The sequence below is a fragment of the Bos indicus x Bos taurus genome, chromosome 21 (assembly GCF_003369695.1).
Source record: "Bos indicus x Bos taurus breed Angus x Brahman F1 hybrid chromosome 21, Bos_hybrid_MaternalHap_v2.0, whole genome shotgun sequence".
NCBI classification, from domain to species: domain Eukaryota; kingdom Metazoa; phylum Chordata; class Mammalia; order Artiodactyla; family Bovidae; genus Bos; species Bos indicus x Bos taurus.
Window position 1 is genome coordinate 14,043,097 of NC_040096.1, and position 14,322 is coordinate 14,057,418.

Sequence of the window (14,322 nt, forward strand, 5' to 3'; positions counted from 1 at the left end):
CAAGTTAACTTCAGCTGCATAAACTGGCCCCCTAAATAATTTCCCTGGAGGCCCCGAGGTTCCTAAAATGAATCCATCTGAGGAAGTCAGGAGATGGGGAGGAAGAGGAGAGAATTAGTAGTGGAGAAGATGTTGCCTGCACGTTGCCTCAGTTTGCTTTCCAGAATCTTCTCAAGCCTATGATCAGAGGACCTTCCTTGGTGCCAAGGTAACTTCTCTCCTGGGCTGAGTATGCCCACCCCCACCACAGTTGTACCAGCCCTGTGGTGTAGGCGAGGCTCCCCTGTTCTTAGTAGCACAGCCTCCTCCTTGGGGTGGTGCCAGAGGAGCCCCAGTTCCCACTGTGGGTAAAGAAACGCCTTCTTAGCATTTGAAGGGAGTTGGCGTCATTCTTCCGGGGCTCACTGAAAAAAGTGTAGCAAGCTTCCCCTTTAGACAGAACGCCTGCGTACGTGCTAAGTCACTTTGGTCATGTCCCACTCTTTGTGACCCCGTGCACTGCAGCCCACCAGGCTCCTCTGCTCATGGGATTCTTCAGGCAGAATACTGGAGTAGGTTGCCATGCCCTCCTCCAGGGGCTCTTCCCCACCCAGGGATGGAACACTGGTCTCTTGTGTCTCCTGCATGGGCAGGTGGGTTCTTTACCACTAGTGCCACTCAGGGAGCCCTAAGACAGAACACATACCACAGTTACATGGAAAGCCCGCCACTGAAAGCAGCGGATCCAGTGATTTGGGGAGCTCACAGATATCAGAAAAAAAAGGGGAGGAGGGGAAACAAATATGTATTTGCTAACTTTTTATTTTATCAAGAAAGGGTTTTTTTGTGTTTTTTTTTTTGACTGAAGTATTGTTGATTTACAGTACTATGTCCGTTTCAGGTATATAGCAAAGTGATTCAGTTATATATTTTTTCAGATTATTTTCCATAATAGAATATTACAAGATATTATTTTATTCCCTGTGTTATGTAGTAAATCCTGGTTTTATATCTATTTTATATATAGTAGTGTGTATCTGTCAATCCCCTCTTCCTAATTTATCCCTCCCCTGTCTTGCTTTTCTCTTTGGTAACCATGTTTTTTTCTATGTCTGTGAGTCTGTTACTGTTCTCTAATAGATTCATTTGCACTTTTTAGGTTCCACATATAAGTGATATCATATAATATTTGTCTTTCTCTTACTTCACTCTAGGTCTAGCCATGTTGCTGAAAATGGCAAGGTTTCATCTTTTCTGATGGCTGAGTAATATTCCATGATATGTATGTGTGTGTGTGTGTATACAAATATATGTATATCAGTTCAATTCAGTTCAGTTCAGTCACTCAGTTGTGTCCGACTCTTTGCGACCCCATGGACTGCAGCATGCCAGGCCTCCCTGCCCATCACCAACTCCCAAAGTTTACTCAAACTCATGTCCATTGAGTCAGTGATGCCATCCAACCATCTCATCCTCTGTCGTCCGCTTCTCCTCCTGCCCTCAATCTTTCCCAGGATCAGGGTCTTTTCAAATGAGTCAGCTCTTTGCATCAGGTGGCCAAAGTATTGGAGTTTCAGCTTCAACATCAGTCCTTCCAATGAACACCCAGGACTGATCTCCTTTAGGATGGACTGGTTGGATCTCCTTGCAGTCCAAGGGACTCTCAAGAGTCTTCTCCAAACTCTCAAGAGTCTTCTCTAACACCACAGTTCAAAAGCATCAATTCTTCGACACTCAGGTTTTTCCAACTCTCACATCCATATATAACTACTGGAAAAACCATAGACTTGACTAGACGGACCTTTGTTGGCAAAGTAATGTCCCTGCTTTTTAATATGCTGTCTAGGTTGGTCATAATTTTCCTTCCATACACACACACACACACACATATCTCTCATGGAATGTGTGTGTGTGTGTGTGTGTGTGTGTGTATACACACAGTCCATAGGGCCACCTTTGGACGGTAGCCCTCCAGGCTCCTCTGTCCATGGGATTCTAGAGGCAAGAATACTGGAGTGGGTTGCCATGCTCTCCTCCAGGGGATCTTCCCAATCCAGGGATCGATCCTGAGTCTCCTATGTCTCCTGCATTGGCAGACGGGTTCTTTACCACTAGCACCACCTGGGAAGGCCTTACTTTACACTGAACCTCAAAAACATGTGCATCCAGGGGAAATCCCTGACAGTCCTGCGGGAAGGACTCTGCACTTCCAATGCAGGGGGTGCAGGTTTGATCCCTGGGAGGGGAACTGAGATCCCACATGCCCTAAGGCATGGCCAAAACATAAAATAAACCTTTAAAAAAAAGCGTATCCTTTGATTCTGTTATCTCACAAATGTGTTCCAGGAAATAATGGAGAATGTGCAGACTTTATGTTCAGTAAATATCCAACAGTAGGAAGTGGTTTAAATCAGTTATGGTCTGTGTAATGGAAGAATAGAAGTTTAAATGATATGGGCTTTGTGTTGAAATAGACAGTGGTTCAAATTTTATTGTTTTAAAAGAGCTACAAACAATAAGCATACTTTTTTGTTTAGTTCAGTTCAGTTCAGTCACTCAGTCGTGTCCGACTCTTTTCAACCCCATGAATCACAGCACACCAGGCCTCCCTGTCCATTACCACCAACTCCCAGAGTTCACTCAAACTCATGTCCATCGAGTCAGTGATGCCATCCAGCCATCTCATCCTCTGTCGTCCCCTTCTCCTCCTGCCCCCAATCCCTCCCAACATCAGTCTTTACCAATGAGTCAACTCTTCGCATCAGGTGGCCAAAGTACTGGAGTTTCAGCTTTAGCATCATTCCTTCCAAAGAAATCCCAGGGCTGATCTCCTTCACAATGGACTGGTTGGATGTCCTTGCAGTCCAAGGGACTCTCAAGAGTCTTCTCCAACACCACAGTTCAAAAGCATCAATTCTTCGGTGCTCAGCTTTCTTCACAGTCCAACTCTCACATCCATACATGACCACAGGAAAAACCATAGCCTTGACTAGACGAACCTTTGTTAGCAAAGTAATGTCTCTGCTTTTGAATATGCTATCTAGGTTGGTCATAACTTTCCTTCCAAGGAGTAAGCGTCTTTTAACTTCATGGCTGCAGTCACCATCTGCAGTGATTTTGGAGCCCAAAAAAATAAAGTCTGACACTGTTTCCACTGTTCTATTTCCCATGAAGTGATGGGACCAGATGCCATGATCTTCATTTTCTGAATATTGAGCTTTAAGCCAACTTTTTCACTCTCCACTTTCACTTTCATCAAGAGGCTTTTTAGTTCCTCTTCACTTTCTGTCATAAGGGTGGTGTCATCTGCATATATGAGGTTATTGATATTTCTTCCGGCAATCTTGATTCCAGCTTGTGATTCTTCCAGTCCAGCGTCTCTCATGATGTACTCTGCATATAAGTTAAATAAACAGGGTGACAATATACAGCCTTGACGTACTCCTTTTCCTATTTGGAACCAGTCTGTTGTTCCATGTCCAGTTCTAACTGTTGCTTCCTGACCTGCATATAGGTTTCTCAAGAGGCAAGTCAGGTGATCTGGTATTCCCATCTCTTTCAGAATTTTCCACAGTTAATTGTGATCCACACAGTCAAAGGCTTTGGCATAGTCAATAAAGCAGAAATAGATGTTTTTCTGGAACTCTCTTGCTTTTTTGATGATCCAGCGGATGTTGGCAATTTGATCTCTGTTTCCTCTGCCTTTTCTAAAACCAGCTTGAACATCAGGAAGTTCACGGTTCACATATTGCTGAAGCCCGACTTGGAGAATTTTGAGCATTACTTTACCAGCGTGTGAGATGAATGCAATTGTGCGGTAGTTTGAGCATTCTTTGGCATTGCCTTTCTTTGGGATTGGAATGAAAACTGACCTTTTCCAGTCCTCTGGCCACTGCTGAGTTTTCCAAATTTGCTGGTATATTGAGTGCAGCACTTTCACAGCATCATCTTTAAGGATTTGAAATAACTCAACTGGAATTCCATCACCTCCACTAGCTTTGTTCGTAGTGATGCTTTCTAAGGCCCACTTGACTTCACATTCCAGGATGTCTGGCTCTAGGTGAGTGATCATACCATCGTGATTATCTGGGTCGTGAAGATCTTTTTTGTACAGTTCTTCCGTGTATTCTTGCCACCTCTTCTTAATATCTTCTGCTTCTATTAGGTCCATACCATTTCTGTCCTTTATCGAGCCCATCTTTGCATGAAATATTCCCTTGGTATCTCTAATTTTCTTGAAGAGATCTCTAGTCTTTCCCATTCTGTTGTTTTCCTCTATTTCTTTGCATTGATCGCTGAGGAAGGCTTTCTTATCTCTTCTTGCTATTCTTTGGAACTCTGCATTCAGATGCTTATATCTTTCCTTTTCTCCTTTGCTTTTCACTTCTCTTCTTTTCACAGCTATTTGTAAGGCCTCACCAGACAGTCATTTTTCTTTTTTGCATTTCTTTTCCATGGGGATGGTCTTGATCCCTGTCTCCTGTTCAGTGTCATGAATCTCAGTCCATAGTTCATCAGGCACTCTGTCTATCAGATCTAGTCCCTTAAATCTATTTATCACTTCCACTGTATAATCATAAGGGATTTGATTTAGGTCATACCTGAATGGTCTACTGGTTTTCCCTACTTTCTTCAATTTCAGTCTGAATTTGGCGATAAGGAGTTCATGATCTGAGCCACAGTCAGCTCCGGGTCTTGTTTTTGTTGACTGTATAGAGCTTCTCCATCTTTGGCTGCAAAGAATATAATCAATCTGATTTCGGTGTTGACCATCTGGTGATGTCCATGTGTAGAGTCTTCTCTTGTGTTGTTGGACGAGGGTTTGCTTACTCATTGTTTTATTCAACAAATATTACTAAACAATTAAAGATCAAGATAGTTCCTTGCTCTTATATTACATTACATTTACTGGGGTGACAGAGTCTGGGGATTGTATAGCAATGAATAAATTAGTGAGAAAACTATCAATTGTGATAACTGCTATCAAGAGAATTAAAGTTGGTGACTTAATTAGTGGGCTTCACTGGTGGCTCAAAAGTTAAAGAATTCACCTGCAATGCAGAAGACCTAGGCTCGATCCCGGAGTCAAGAAGATCCCCTGGAGAACGAAATGGCTACCCACTCCAATATTCTTGCCTGGACAATCCCATGGACAGAGGAGCCTGGCAGGCTACAGTCTCTAGGGTCTCAAAGAGTGGGACATGCAGGACTTAATAAATAGATGTTTCTGGCATTTTATACTGAGCTCTGAATAACAAAGAAGAGGAAGTGATGAGAGCACCCCAGGCACAGAAAACAGCTAATGCAAAGAAGGCCCTGGGGCAGAAACAAGCTTTAGATGACTTGAATGGCTACAGCTGGGCCCTGCAGCTGAAGCAAAGTGTAAGAGGGCAGAGCAGTAGATGAGGTCAAAGACAGAGCAGGAGCTGGGTCTTGTGGGTTTGGTAAACCAGGGTAAGGAGCTGGGATTTGATTCTGTGTGCTGTGGGAAAGACATTGCAGGTCTCAAACAGGAGACACAATCTCGTTACTGTAGCTACACTTTACTCTGACTGCTGTGTGAGAATGGATTTGAATGCATGAGCAGAGGCAGAGAGCCTAGTCACGGGCTGCTGTGTTGGTTCAGCCAAGGCGTGAGGGTGGCCTGGACTAGGCTAGGAGGTGGAGAGGGAGAAAGTAGGTGCCGTCAGGACTGATTTTGGAGTTAGTACCAACAGGACTTGCTAATCGATGGCTGACTCCTGGAATTTCCCTCTTTCCTCCTGTTCCCATCAAATGCTTCCAGCTCTAATTCTGATCCTTTTCTACCAAGGTTCATGTATACTTCCTGCATTTGGGTTCTGTGGGATAACTTGGACCATAAACTAAATCTCCCTTTCCTCAAATCTAGCTCAAGCTGGTTTTCATTCCCTGCAACCTTGACTGAGGCCATCGAGCAATAAGAGGGGCACAGCAGTGGAAATAAGCAAAACTCTGAGAGATAAGGCAGCCTGTCCAATTAGGAACAGCAGAGCGAGGATTCAAACCCAGGTATTCGGAGCCCACAGCCAACACTTCCTTCTCTGTGCCATGTGCCAGACGGACATGGTGCTGCTAGCTGTTCACCAAATACCGCCAGTTGTCCACCAAAACTGAAGCTCCCTTGTTCCGTGGAAACAGAACAGCTGCCTAACTATATTAATTTCCCAGCCTCCCTTGCAGCTCGGAATGGACCTGTGACTTCATCCAGTGGCACGTTAGGAGAAATGATGATGCAAGCAGAAACCATTTATTTATGGCTTTGATTATGCAAGTCACCAAAAGGCTCTGGGGGGCATGGAACAATGACTTGAAAATAACCTGAATCCCAGAATGCGTACATGGAGTCTGAAGCGCCTACCAGGACTGTGCGAGAAAACATATATAAATTTTATTCTTTAAGTCATATTATTGTTCAGTCTCTTGATTACAGCACTCCAGCCTTAGCCTAACTGATCTATATGTTTTTGAATGCCAGTGGCCTCTTCTGTTAAAAAATAATTTAACCCCATAAACAGTACCTCCAGACAATGGGAGATCCTTGAGGGTCCCTACTCCAATCTGTCTGAATTTTTCTTATTTGTGGACTAGATTCAATACCTGGTGTGCTCTCAGGAGTGCCTTTAAAACCCAGTTTGGGTTGGAAAACAAAATCAACAAGACCTCCACACATGAGGTAGAATTTCTTTTTCTTTTTTTTTTTAATGTACTATTGTTTATTTGTAAAAATATTTGAATTAAGTGTTGTATTCCTTGTTCTTTTTAAATGCTTAACAATTGATAACGCAAAGTTTAAAATCATGAAAGTGTTAGTCGCTCAGTCGTGTCCAACTCTTTGGGATCCCATGGGCTGTAGCCCACCAGGCTCCTCTGTCCATGGAGTTCTCCAGGCAAGAGTGCTGGAGTGGGTTGCCGTTCCCTTCTCTAGGGGATCTTCCCAACCCAGGGATTGAACCTGGGTCTCCTACACTGGCAGGCAGATTCTTTACCATCTGAGCCACCAGGGAAGCCCCAAATCATGAAATCTAATATTAATTCAGCTGGAAAAGAAATAGATTTTTAAATTAAGTTTATTCCAGGAGGGCCAGGTTCTGGGAGGGTCAAGAGATCTGGCTTTCACATGTTAATGAATCATTTTACTGAAGATGTTGGTGAGTTAGTCAGGGAGCAAGGTGAAAACCCCAGTTGATCAATGAGAATTTATTTATATCAGTCAAGGAGCTCCTCTCCAAAGGATCCAAATGTGAACACCATCCTAAGAGCCACAGGGATGGCTGTGACTCAGTTACATCCTGGGAAGCACATCTGAATATTTAAAGGAACCCAGCAATCTGGCTGCCCTTCCCCTTGGTTCACAAACTAACAAAGACTTCCAAAACCTACCAGAACAACATCCCATCAGCAGATCTTGCTCAGTGAACATCGAGTGCATGTGGCTGGAGTGATAGCACTACATATTTCTCCACCAGCCTTGGCAGTGCTGCCAAAAGTAGGGCCCAAGCTTGCTCTGTGGAGTTGTGGGCACTGACGTTTCCAGCTTAACCCTGAGCAGGAGAGGTGGAGGAGGATGGTCGGGAAAATGGGACACATTCTTAGTGGGAAATGCACTGTCTGGGGACTTGGACATGGATTCAGATCCTGACTATACCACGTGCTCATTCACTCATTGACTTCTCTGAATCTCAGTTGTTGCTAAAATAAGAATATCTGCACCCTCTCAGAGGGTTGCTATGACAAAAAGCTATGACAAACCTAGACAGTGTATTAAAAGGCAGAGACATCACTTTGCCGACAAAGATCTCCTCAGTCAAGGCTACGGTCTTCCCAGTCGTCATGTGTGGATGTGAGACTTGGACCATAAAGAAGGCTGAGCACCAAAGAACTGATGCTTTTGAACTGTGGTGCTGGAGAAGACTCTTGAGTCCCTTGGACAACAAGAAGATACAACCAGTCAATCCTAAAGCATATCAACCCTGGGTGTGCATTGGAAGGACTGGTGCTGAAGCTGAAGCTCCAATACTTTGGCCACCTGATGTGAAGAACTGACTCGCTGGAAAAGACCCTGATGTTGGGAAAGACTGAAAGTTGGAGAAGGGGACGACAGAGGACGAGATGGTTGGATGGCATCACCGACTCAGTAGACATGGGTTTGAGCAAACTCCAGGAGATAGTGAAGGGCAGGGAAGCTTGATGTGCTGCAGTCCATGGGGTTGCAAAGAGTCAGACACGACTTTGCAACTGAACAAAAGAGAGCACTATGAGGAGGAAGGAAGCATCTATAACATAGAATGTTCTGGCACAGTCAGCATTCAGTAAACAATAGCAAAACCAAACCCGAACTGATCCTGCCTTGAGACAAAGAAATTGGCAAGCCTTGCCCTTCTGGCCATGTCACCATGAGGAGCTGCAGTGCCAGCTGCTCCCCACTTCCCCCATTTCTGAACTGTCAAAAACAGGCTTCTGTGGATGCTGTTGTGGGGTGGGTGGCTATGCTCGCCCACCACATTCCAGCTGTTCTCCTGCAGCTGTGGCTGCCTGAACCCTCCAGCTCTCCTCCTGGCTAAATCAGTCAGAAAAGCCTGCTTTTTCCACCACCTTATTCCATTGTCCCAAGGCATGAAATGACAGTAAAGAGAGGTTTTGTTTTCTTTATATTCCTGAGCTGATGGTTTGCTTACCTAACCAAAGAAAGAAAAAACAACCTTTATTTTGCCTTACTTTGGTCTTGACAGCAGTGGCTGAGATGGTAAAGAATCTGCCTGCAATGTAGGAGACCGGGGTTTGATCCCTGGGTCAGGAAAAGGAAACGGTTGCCCACATCAGTATTCTTTCCTGGAGAATTCCATGGACAGAGGAACCTGGCGGGCTGTAGTCCTTGGGATCGCAGAGTCGGACACGACTGAGTGACTAACACACCATCAGGCAGCAGTGACTGGCCTGTGGGGAGAAAAGCTGCAGAGGAACAATGAACTAACTAGGGCTGCTTTTCTTACAGTGAGCGCAAGCACTGGGTTTTAGTTTAAACTTACGTACCTGCTGTCAAATATGGAAAACTGAGTGATTTTCTCTATGGAATTTTGGGGCTCCCCCCCTCATGCAAAGACAATGGTGATTGGCCCAATCGCCATCTACCCCCTCCCAAGTTTCTCATAACTTCCCAGTCTCTGTAATGAGAACTCACCCCATCTGACACCGACCTTGATACTCCTCTGTCATCCACTTCTGCAAAGCATTTGTGTCTTCTACAGCTCTGTACCTCCCAGTACAGTCTTAGCACCCTGGGTCATGCTCCCGACAATAATGTGTCAAGATTCACAGACTCTTCTGGGTGGTTGCCCAACTCTTATCTATCCAAACCATCTTTCATTGACCTGCCTAAAGTGAAGCTTCACTTTCGTTATTTCTCTACTCAGTAACCTTCGTGGTTTCCTATTAGCCCTTCTGCAGCTGAGCTTCCCTACATGGTGGCCCTAACCTCCTTCTCCATCACATCTCTATTCCAGCCCATAAATTCCAACTAGACTTAACCATTCCTTATTGAACTTCCCACATTTTGCTATCTCCAGGACTTTATTCATGGGGCTCCCCCCAACCTTCCGCCTGGAACACTCTCCCTGCTCCCCTAACATCCAGACTAAAATCAAGTCCACCCATCGGAGACCATCTCCAATGACACCTCTTCCATAAAGACTTGCTCCCAATCCTTCCAACCAGTGATGAACCTACCTTCTAAATCCTATGACACTGTCCACCCCTTACCTTGTAGTGTCAACTCCAGAGAGTCTATAGCGACTTATGAGCAGCAGTCTGGTTGGAAGGGAAGGCCAGAGTCTGGCCTTAAAGCTGCATTTGCACAAACACTCTGTGTCACTATAATTATATGAGGACAGAAGCTGATGAAATGAAAAATGGAGCTGCTGAGGCTCCGCCCCCCGCAAACCCCAGCTACTGAGACTTCACTGCTCCGCCTTCCTTTCTCCTGCTGGACTGCAAGTGTCTTACGGGCAGAGGCTGTGTTCCTCAAGTAAGTGCCTGCTGCAGGGTCCAGCACAGAGCCAGCTGTAGAATAACTGCTTGACACGAAACGCACTGGGTTTATTAGAGCAGGCAATGCCTCTGGGATGCAACCCACCCCGTGCCGCTTCTTCAGGTCTATGCCAAATGAATTAAGTCCTCAGCATCCACTTCCTCCTTGTGTCTCACTGAAGCCAGGTGTGGGACAGCCAGTCCCTCTCTCTTTAAGAGGCTCCTATGACAGCTCCTGACCTGCTTCTCCTTTAAGCTTCACTTTTACTTTTGAACCTGAATTTACCCGGAAAATCATGATGGAGTGGTACTCAATCCAAAGTGACAGTCAAGGTGCCAGCCCTCAGTGGAGAGTCATGCCAGTTCACTTCACACTGCTTTGCCAGCTGGGAAGAAGCCTTAATCAGTTTCATCGGGAATTTACTTTCAGAGGGTGCGCTCTTTCCTACAGGTGCCACCGCTCACCAGAAACAGCTCCGTGCTCCACACCCCAGTAACACAGGGCTCCCTGCACTGGGGGGTGGCGCCTCCACCCAAAGGCACCAGCCTGATCAGCCTCACCCACACGGCACACTTCCCAGCAGACTAAGGCTCACTGTGGAAACCAGAAGCTTGTGCAAGGGACTTGGGTTGAGCATCCAGGGCTGTACCTATCCCTTGAAAACAAGAGAAAAGAAAAAAGTAGCCGAGAAGGGGTGAAAACCACACCCCTCTCATTTTCCTCTATAAATGTAAAGCCAGATTTTAACATCTCCCAGCAACTCTGTACACGGAACAAGAGAGAAACTTACAGATATTAGTCTCAGGCTGCATTAGACCTTCACTCCCCTCTCCACCCCTTTTTTCATAATGGCTTTAATTTTTTTTAAACTCTTGGACCCAGGTTAGCCCATTTCCTGTTCATCTTTTTTAAGGAATTCAGATCCTTTGCAGTAAAGAAAGACAAGCATTCCCTGGAACTTGATATCAGGAGTGTTTTAGATGGTTGGTTGAGAGCATGTACATTTGTTCAGTTGCACCCTAAACACACCCCATGGCCTCATTTAAGTCTGACTGCTCGTGTGTGCATTGTGACTGCCTTTGCCTGGTTCCAACTTAATCAAGCACTTTAATGAGTAACATTCATATTTGTTGTTGCCTCCATAGGAGCCGGTGCTCATCAAGGTAAATAGCAGCTAGCTGTCTCCACGACCTTTGGTTAAGCTGAGGATCGTCTGTCCTCATCTAGACAGTGAAGTGTTTGTCCCCCAAGAAGGGAAAACCCTGCTGGGTCCTTTCCAAAGGTTTCATTTTAAAATGTTTCCACTTACAGATCTTTGTAAAAATGACAAGGGAGTTGGACAAGCAATAAGAAATTGTCTATTTGGGTGATAGTGATTCAGAGATTCTTGTGGCATGCCTGTCAAGTGCTAGGCACTGTAGTAAATGCTGGGGATGCAATGAGGACCCCAGTGGTCCAGACTCCTGCCCTCAGTGTGCTTACAGTCTGATGGGAGGACACACTATGTAAGGGTCATGCTGACCAGTGCATAACTGCGAAGTGAGATCACTATTAGGAAGGGAAACATGTGGTGCTGGAATAGCCATCCCTAAGGAGGAGAGGTTAGAGCTGAGTTGAAAGACAGAGGAAGGAAGAAATCAGTTTTCACCAACTGTTAGGGCTGGATCTCTCCCCCTCCGGCTCCCTCTCCCAACATCTAGCACAACTCCTCTATTTATAGGTGAGGAAACTGAGGCCCAGCAAAGCTAAAACTCTTGCCCAAGGTCAGAGCTAATTATAGAAACCAGCGATCCCAACACCCAATCTCTTCCTGCTAAATCACATGGATTTTATTTATATCCCGGCTATAGACTATCTCAATGCCAATAAAACACAGAACATAGAGTTCAAACCACATCCCTCAGGACCACAAGCATAAACAGCGATCACGTTTTAATGTAGATAATACCTTTTTATTTTGCAAATCCAAAGAGGTCTCATCACATTCAAATCCAAAGACAGCTTGTTTTCTGTTAAAAAAAAACAAAAACAAAAACACCAAGGGCATCACCCCGTCTGAAATGCTCTGGCCAATTTCTCCAGCCGCGCAACGCTAACAGGGGCGTGAGCTGTGTGCTCCGGCTGACTTCAGGGCCCAGCTGCAGTTTCAGATTTTGCGGGCGATGGGGTGGCTCCTTGTGTGTCACTGCAGGGATCCGGATCTTTCTCCGGATTCCGGAAGCCTCTGGGGAATTTATCGCAGCTCAAGTGGCCGTGTTCTCGCCAGTGTGTGCGTGCGCCGCGCGGTGAAACATTTCTTTTGAAAAGCCCGTGAGAATCCACTTGCAATCCGCGCGTGTGCGGGTAAAAGGGCAGAGCAAGGAGGAGAAAGACCCGCAGCGGAGCACACCCCGACCCGAGGTGACCGCTGGGGAGCGGCTGCAAGGTGGAGGGGACGTAATATAGTCGTCTTTATTCTCTAGATATGCCTCAGCTTTGTACGCAACAATGTATTCGTGCATTACACATTTAACATACGTGTGTTGGTTTTCCAACAGAAGAGTCTTAAACATCTCAGTCTGCAACAAAGGTGTGTCTCTGGAGACAGCAGCGGCATTTCTCCTGGAAGCGAAGGTCTATTCCAGAAACCTCAGAGCAACTGCCCCCGACCCCGCCCCGGTCCCTGACCCTTGGACCACCTTGAAAAGGATGATGGAAACGTGCTCTCCCGGGCATCCTAGAGGGAGATTAGGAAACTTGGAGGCGCCTCGAGGGTCGCCGCACTTGTCGCCCGCTCCCCCCTGACCCGGGCGCGGTTTAGGGAAGTCTCCATTTGCAGCGTTGCGCACCCCCAGCCCACCCCTCAACCGGTGCTGATGCGGGAAGGTGCGGCCGCGGAGGACAGGGCAATCTGAGTCCGCACCTCCGCCTCCTCTCCCGCCCCCTCCCCGCCGGCCCCGCCCGCCTCGCCCCCCGCCCGCGCCCTGGGCGCCCGGCCCACCCCCTCCCCTCCGCGCGCAAACGAACCTCGCGACGCCGAGCGCTCGGCGGCGGCGGCGGCGGCGGCGGCGGCGGGCGGGGGCCGGGCGAGGGAGGGGGCTGGCCCGAGCAGCCCGACTCGGCAGTTGTCTCCCGAGCGCCTGCTGCGCCTCCCGAGCCTCTGGGCTGGGGAAGCACTCGCGGTTCGCTCTCGGGCCGGCTCCTCCAAGCGCTCGCAGGCATGCAGCCCGGGAGCAGGCGGCGCGCCCCGGGCCGCTGCTGAAACGGCCGGGGTGGCGGGGACCAGCGCCTGCCGAGCCCCTCCCACCTTGCCCCGGGGCCGAGAGCGGCGCCCCGGCACCCCCTCTTCTCCCGCCGCCCGGCCAGCGCCACCCCCCGCGGGCTGCAGGGGCTCATGCAGCCGCCAAGGTAAGCGCGCGCCGGGAGCCTGACCAACCTGGCTCTGACAGCCCCGAGGCGCCGCCGCCGCCACTTGCCCGGGCCACCGCACCGCTTTGGTTCCCACCTCTCCCCCCGCTCCAACCCTGCGTCTCATCTTGCTTTCATCTTGCCCAGATTTGGAGCTTTGCTGCGACTCGATCGCTTGAGCTCTTGGCAGCAGTAAAGTTTTTGTGGTTTGGTATTTGTTCTTTTTTTTCCCTAAAATGCTCTTCCTCGGCAGCCCGCAGCGCGCGCGGTTGGGCACACCCGGCGACCGTCTGTACCACTGTGCGCGTGCTGGGAGCTCCGTTTCTCCCGCGCTGCCACCTCCTCCTCGGGCGGCCCTTCCGATCGGCCCGCGGGGCCTGAGACCGAGCGGGCCACCCAGCCGTCCCGCCGTGAGCCTTCACTGGCCGGACTCGCCCGGGCCGCGTACCCCTGCCCTGCGCCAGGCTACCTAGTTAGAGCCGCGGCTCGAGTGCCGGCCCCGGGGGCATCGACGCTGCGCTCCGTGTGGGCTCGGGTCCGAGTGGTCCCTTGCCTGGAAGGGCAGGTGCGCAGGAAGATGAGGGGCTTGGGCTGAGTGCTTAAGGAGTAGGATCCCGGGGGGCCCTGGTGTTCCTAAGCGGACAGGTGGACCCGGCGAGCTCCGAGCAGAGAAGGCTCCGCGCGTGGTTCGAGCCGTGGCCCATCCCAGCGGAAGCGCTGGGGCAGGGGAACAGGTGTACCCAGGGGGAGGGCCGATGAAGGGGGCGCCCCCGTGCAATTCTTGATTGCAGCCTGTTAATGTGATTGCGTTAGATTTGCTCGGACGTAGAGTCAATTCCCCCAGATTTAGGTTTTTTTTTTTTCCTGATGGGAGCCTGCGAGCTGCTATTATGTGATGTGGTTTCGGAAGG

The 14,322-nt window shown here is 48.3% G+C and overlaps 1 protein-coding gene across 1 annotated transcript in view; it reads left to right on the plus strand.

Annotated features, from left to right (window-relative positions):
• The first annotated feature begins 13,164 nt into the window (after positions 1–13,164).
• Positions 13,165–14,322, plus strand: part of RGMA (repulsive guidance molecule BMP co-receptor a) — a 49,945-nt gene continuing 48,787 nt past the window's right edge. The window contains exon 1 of the mRNA XM_027520995.1: positions 13,165–13,411. Coding sequence (XP_027376796.1) covers positions 13,398–13,411 — 14 coding nt within the window. The 5' untranslated portion in view covers positions 13,165–13,397. The remainder of the gene's footprint in view (positions 13,412–14,322) is intronic.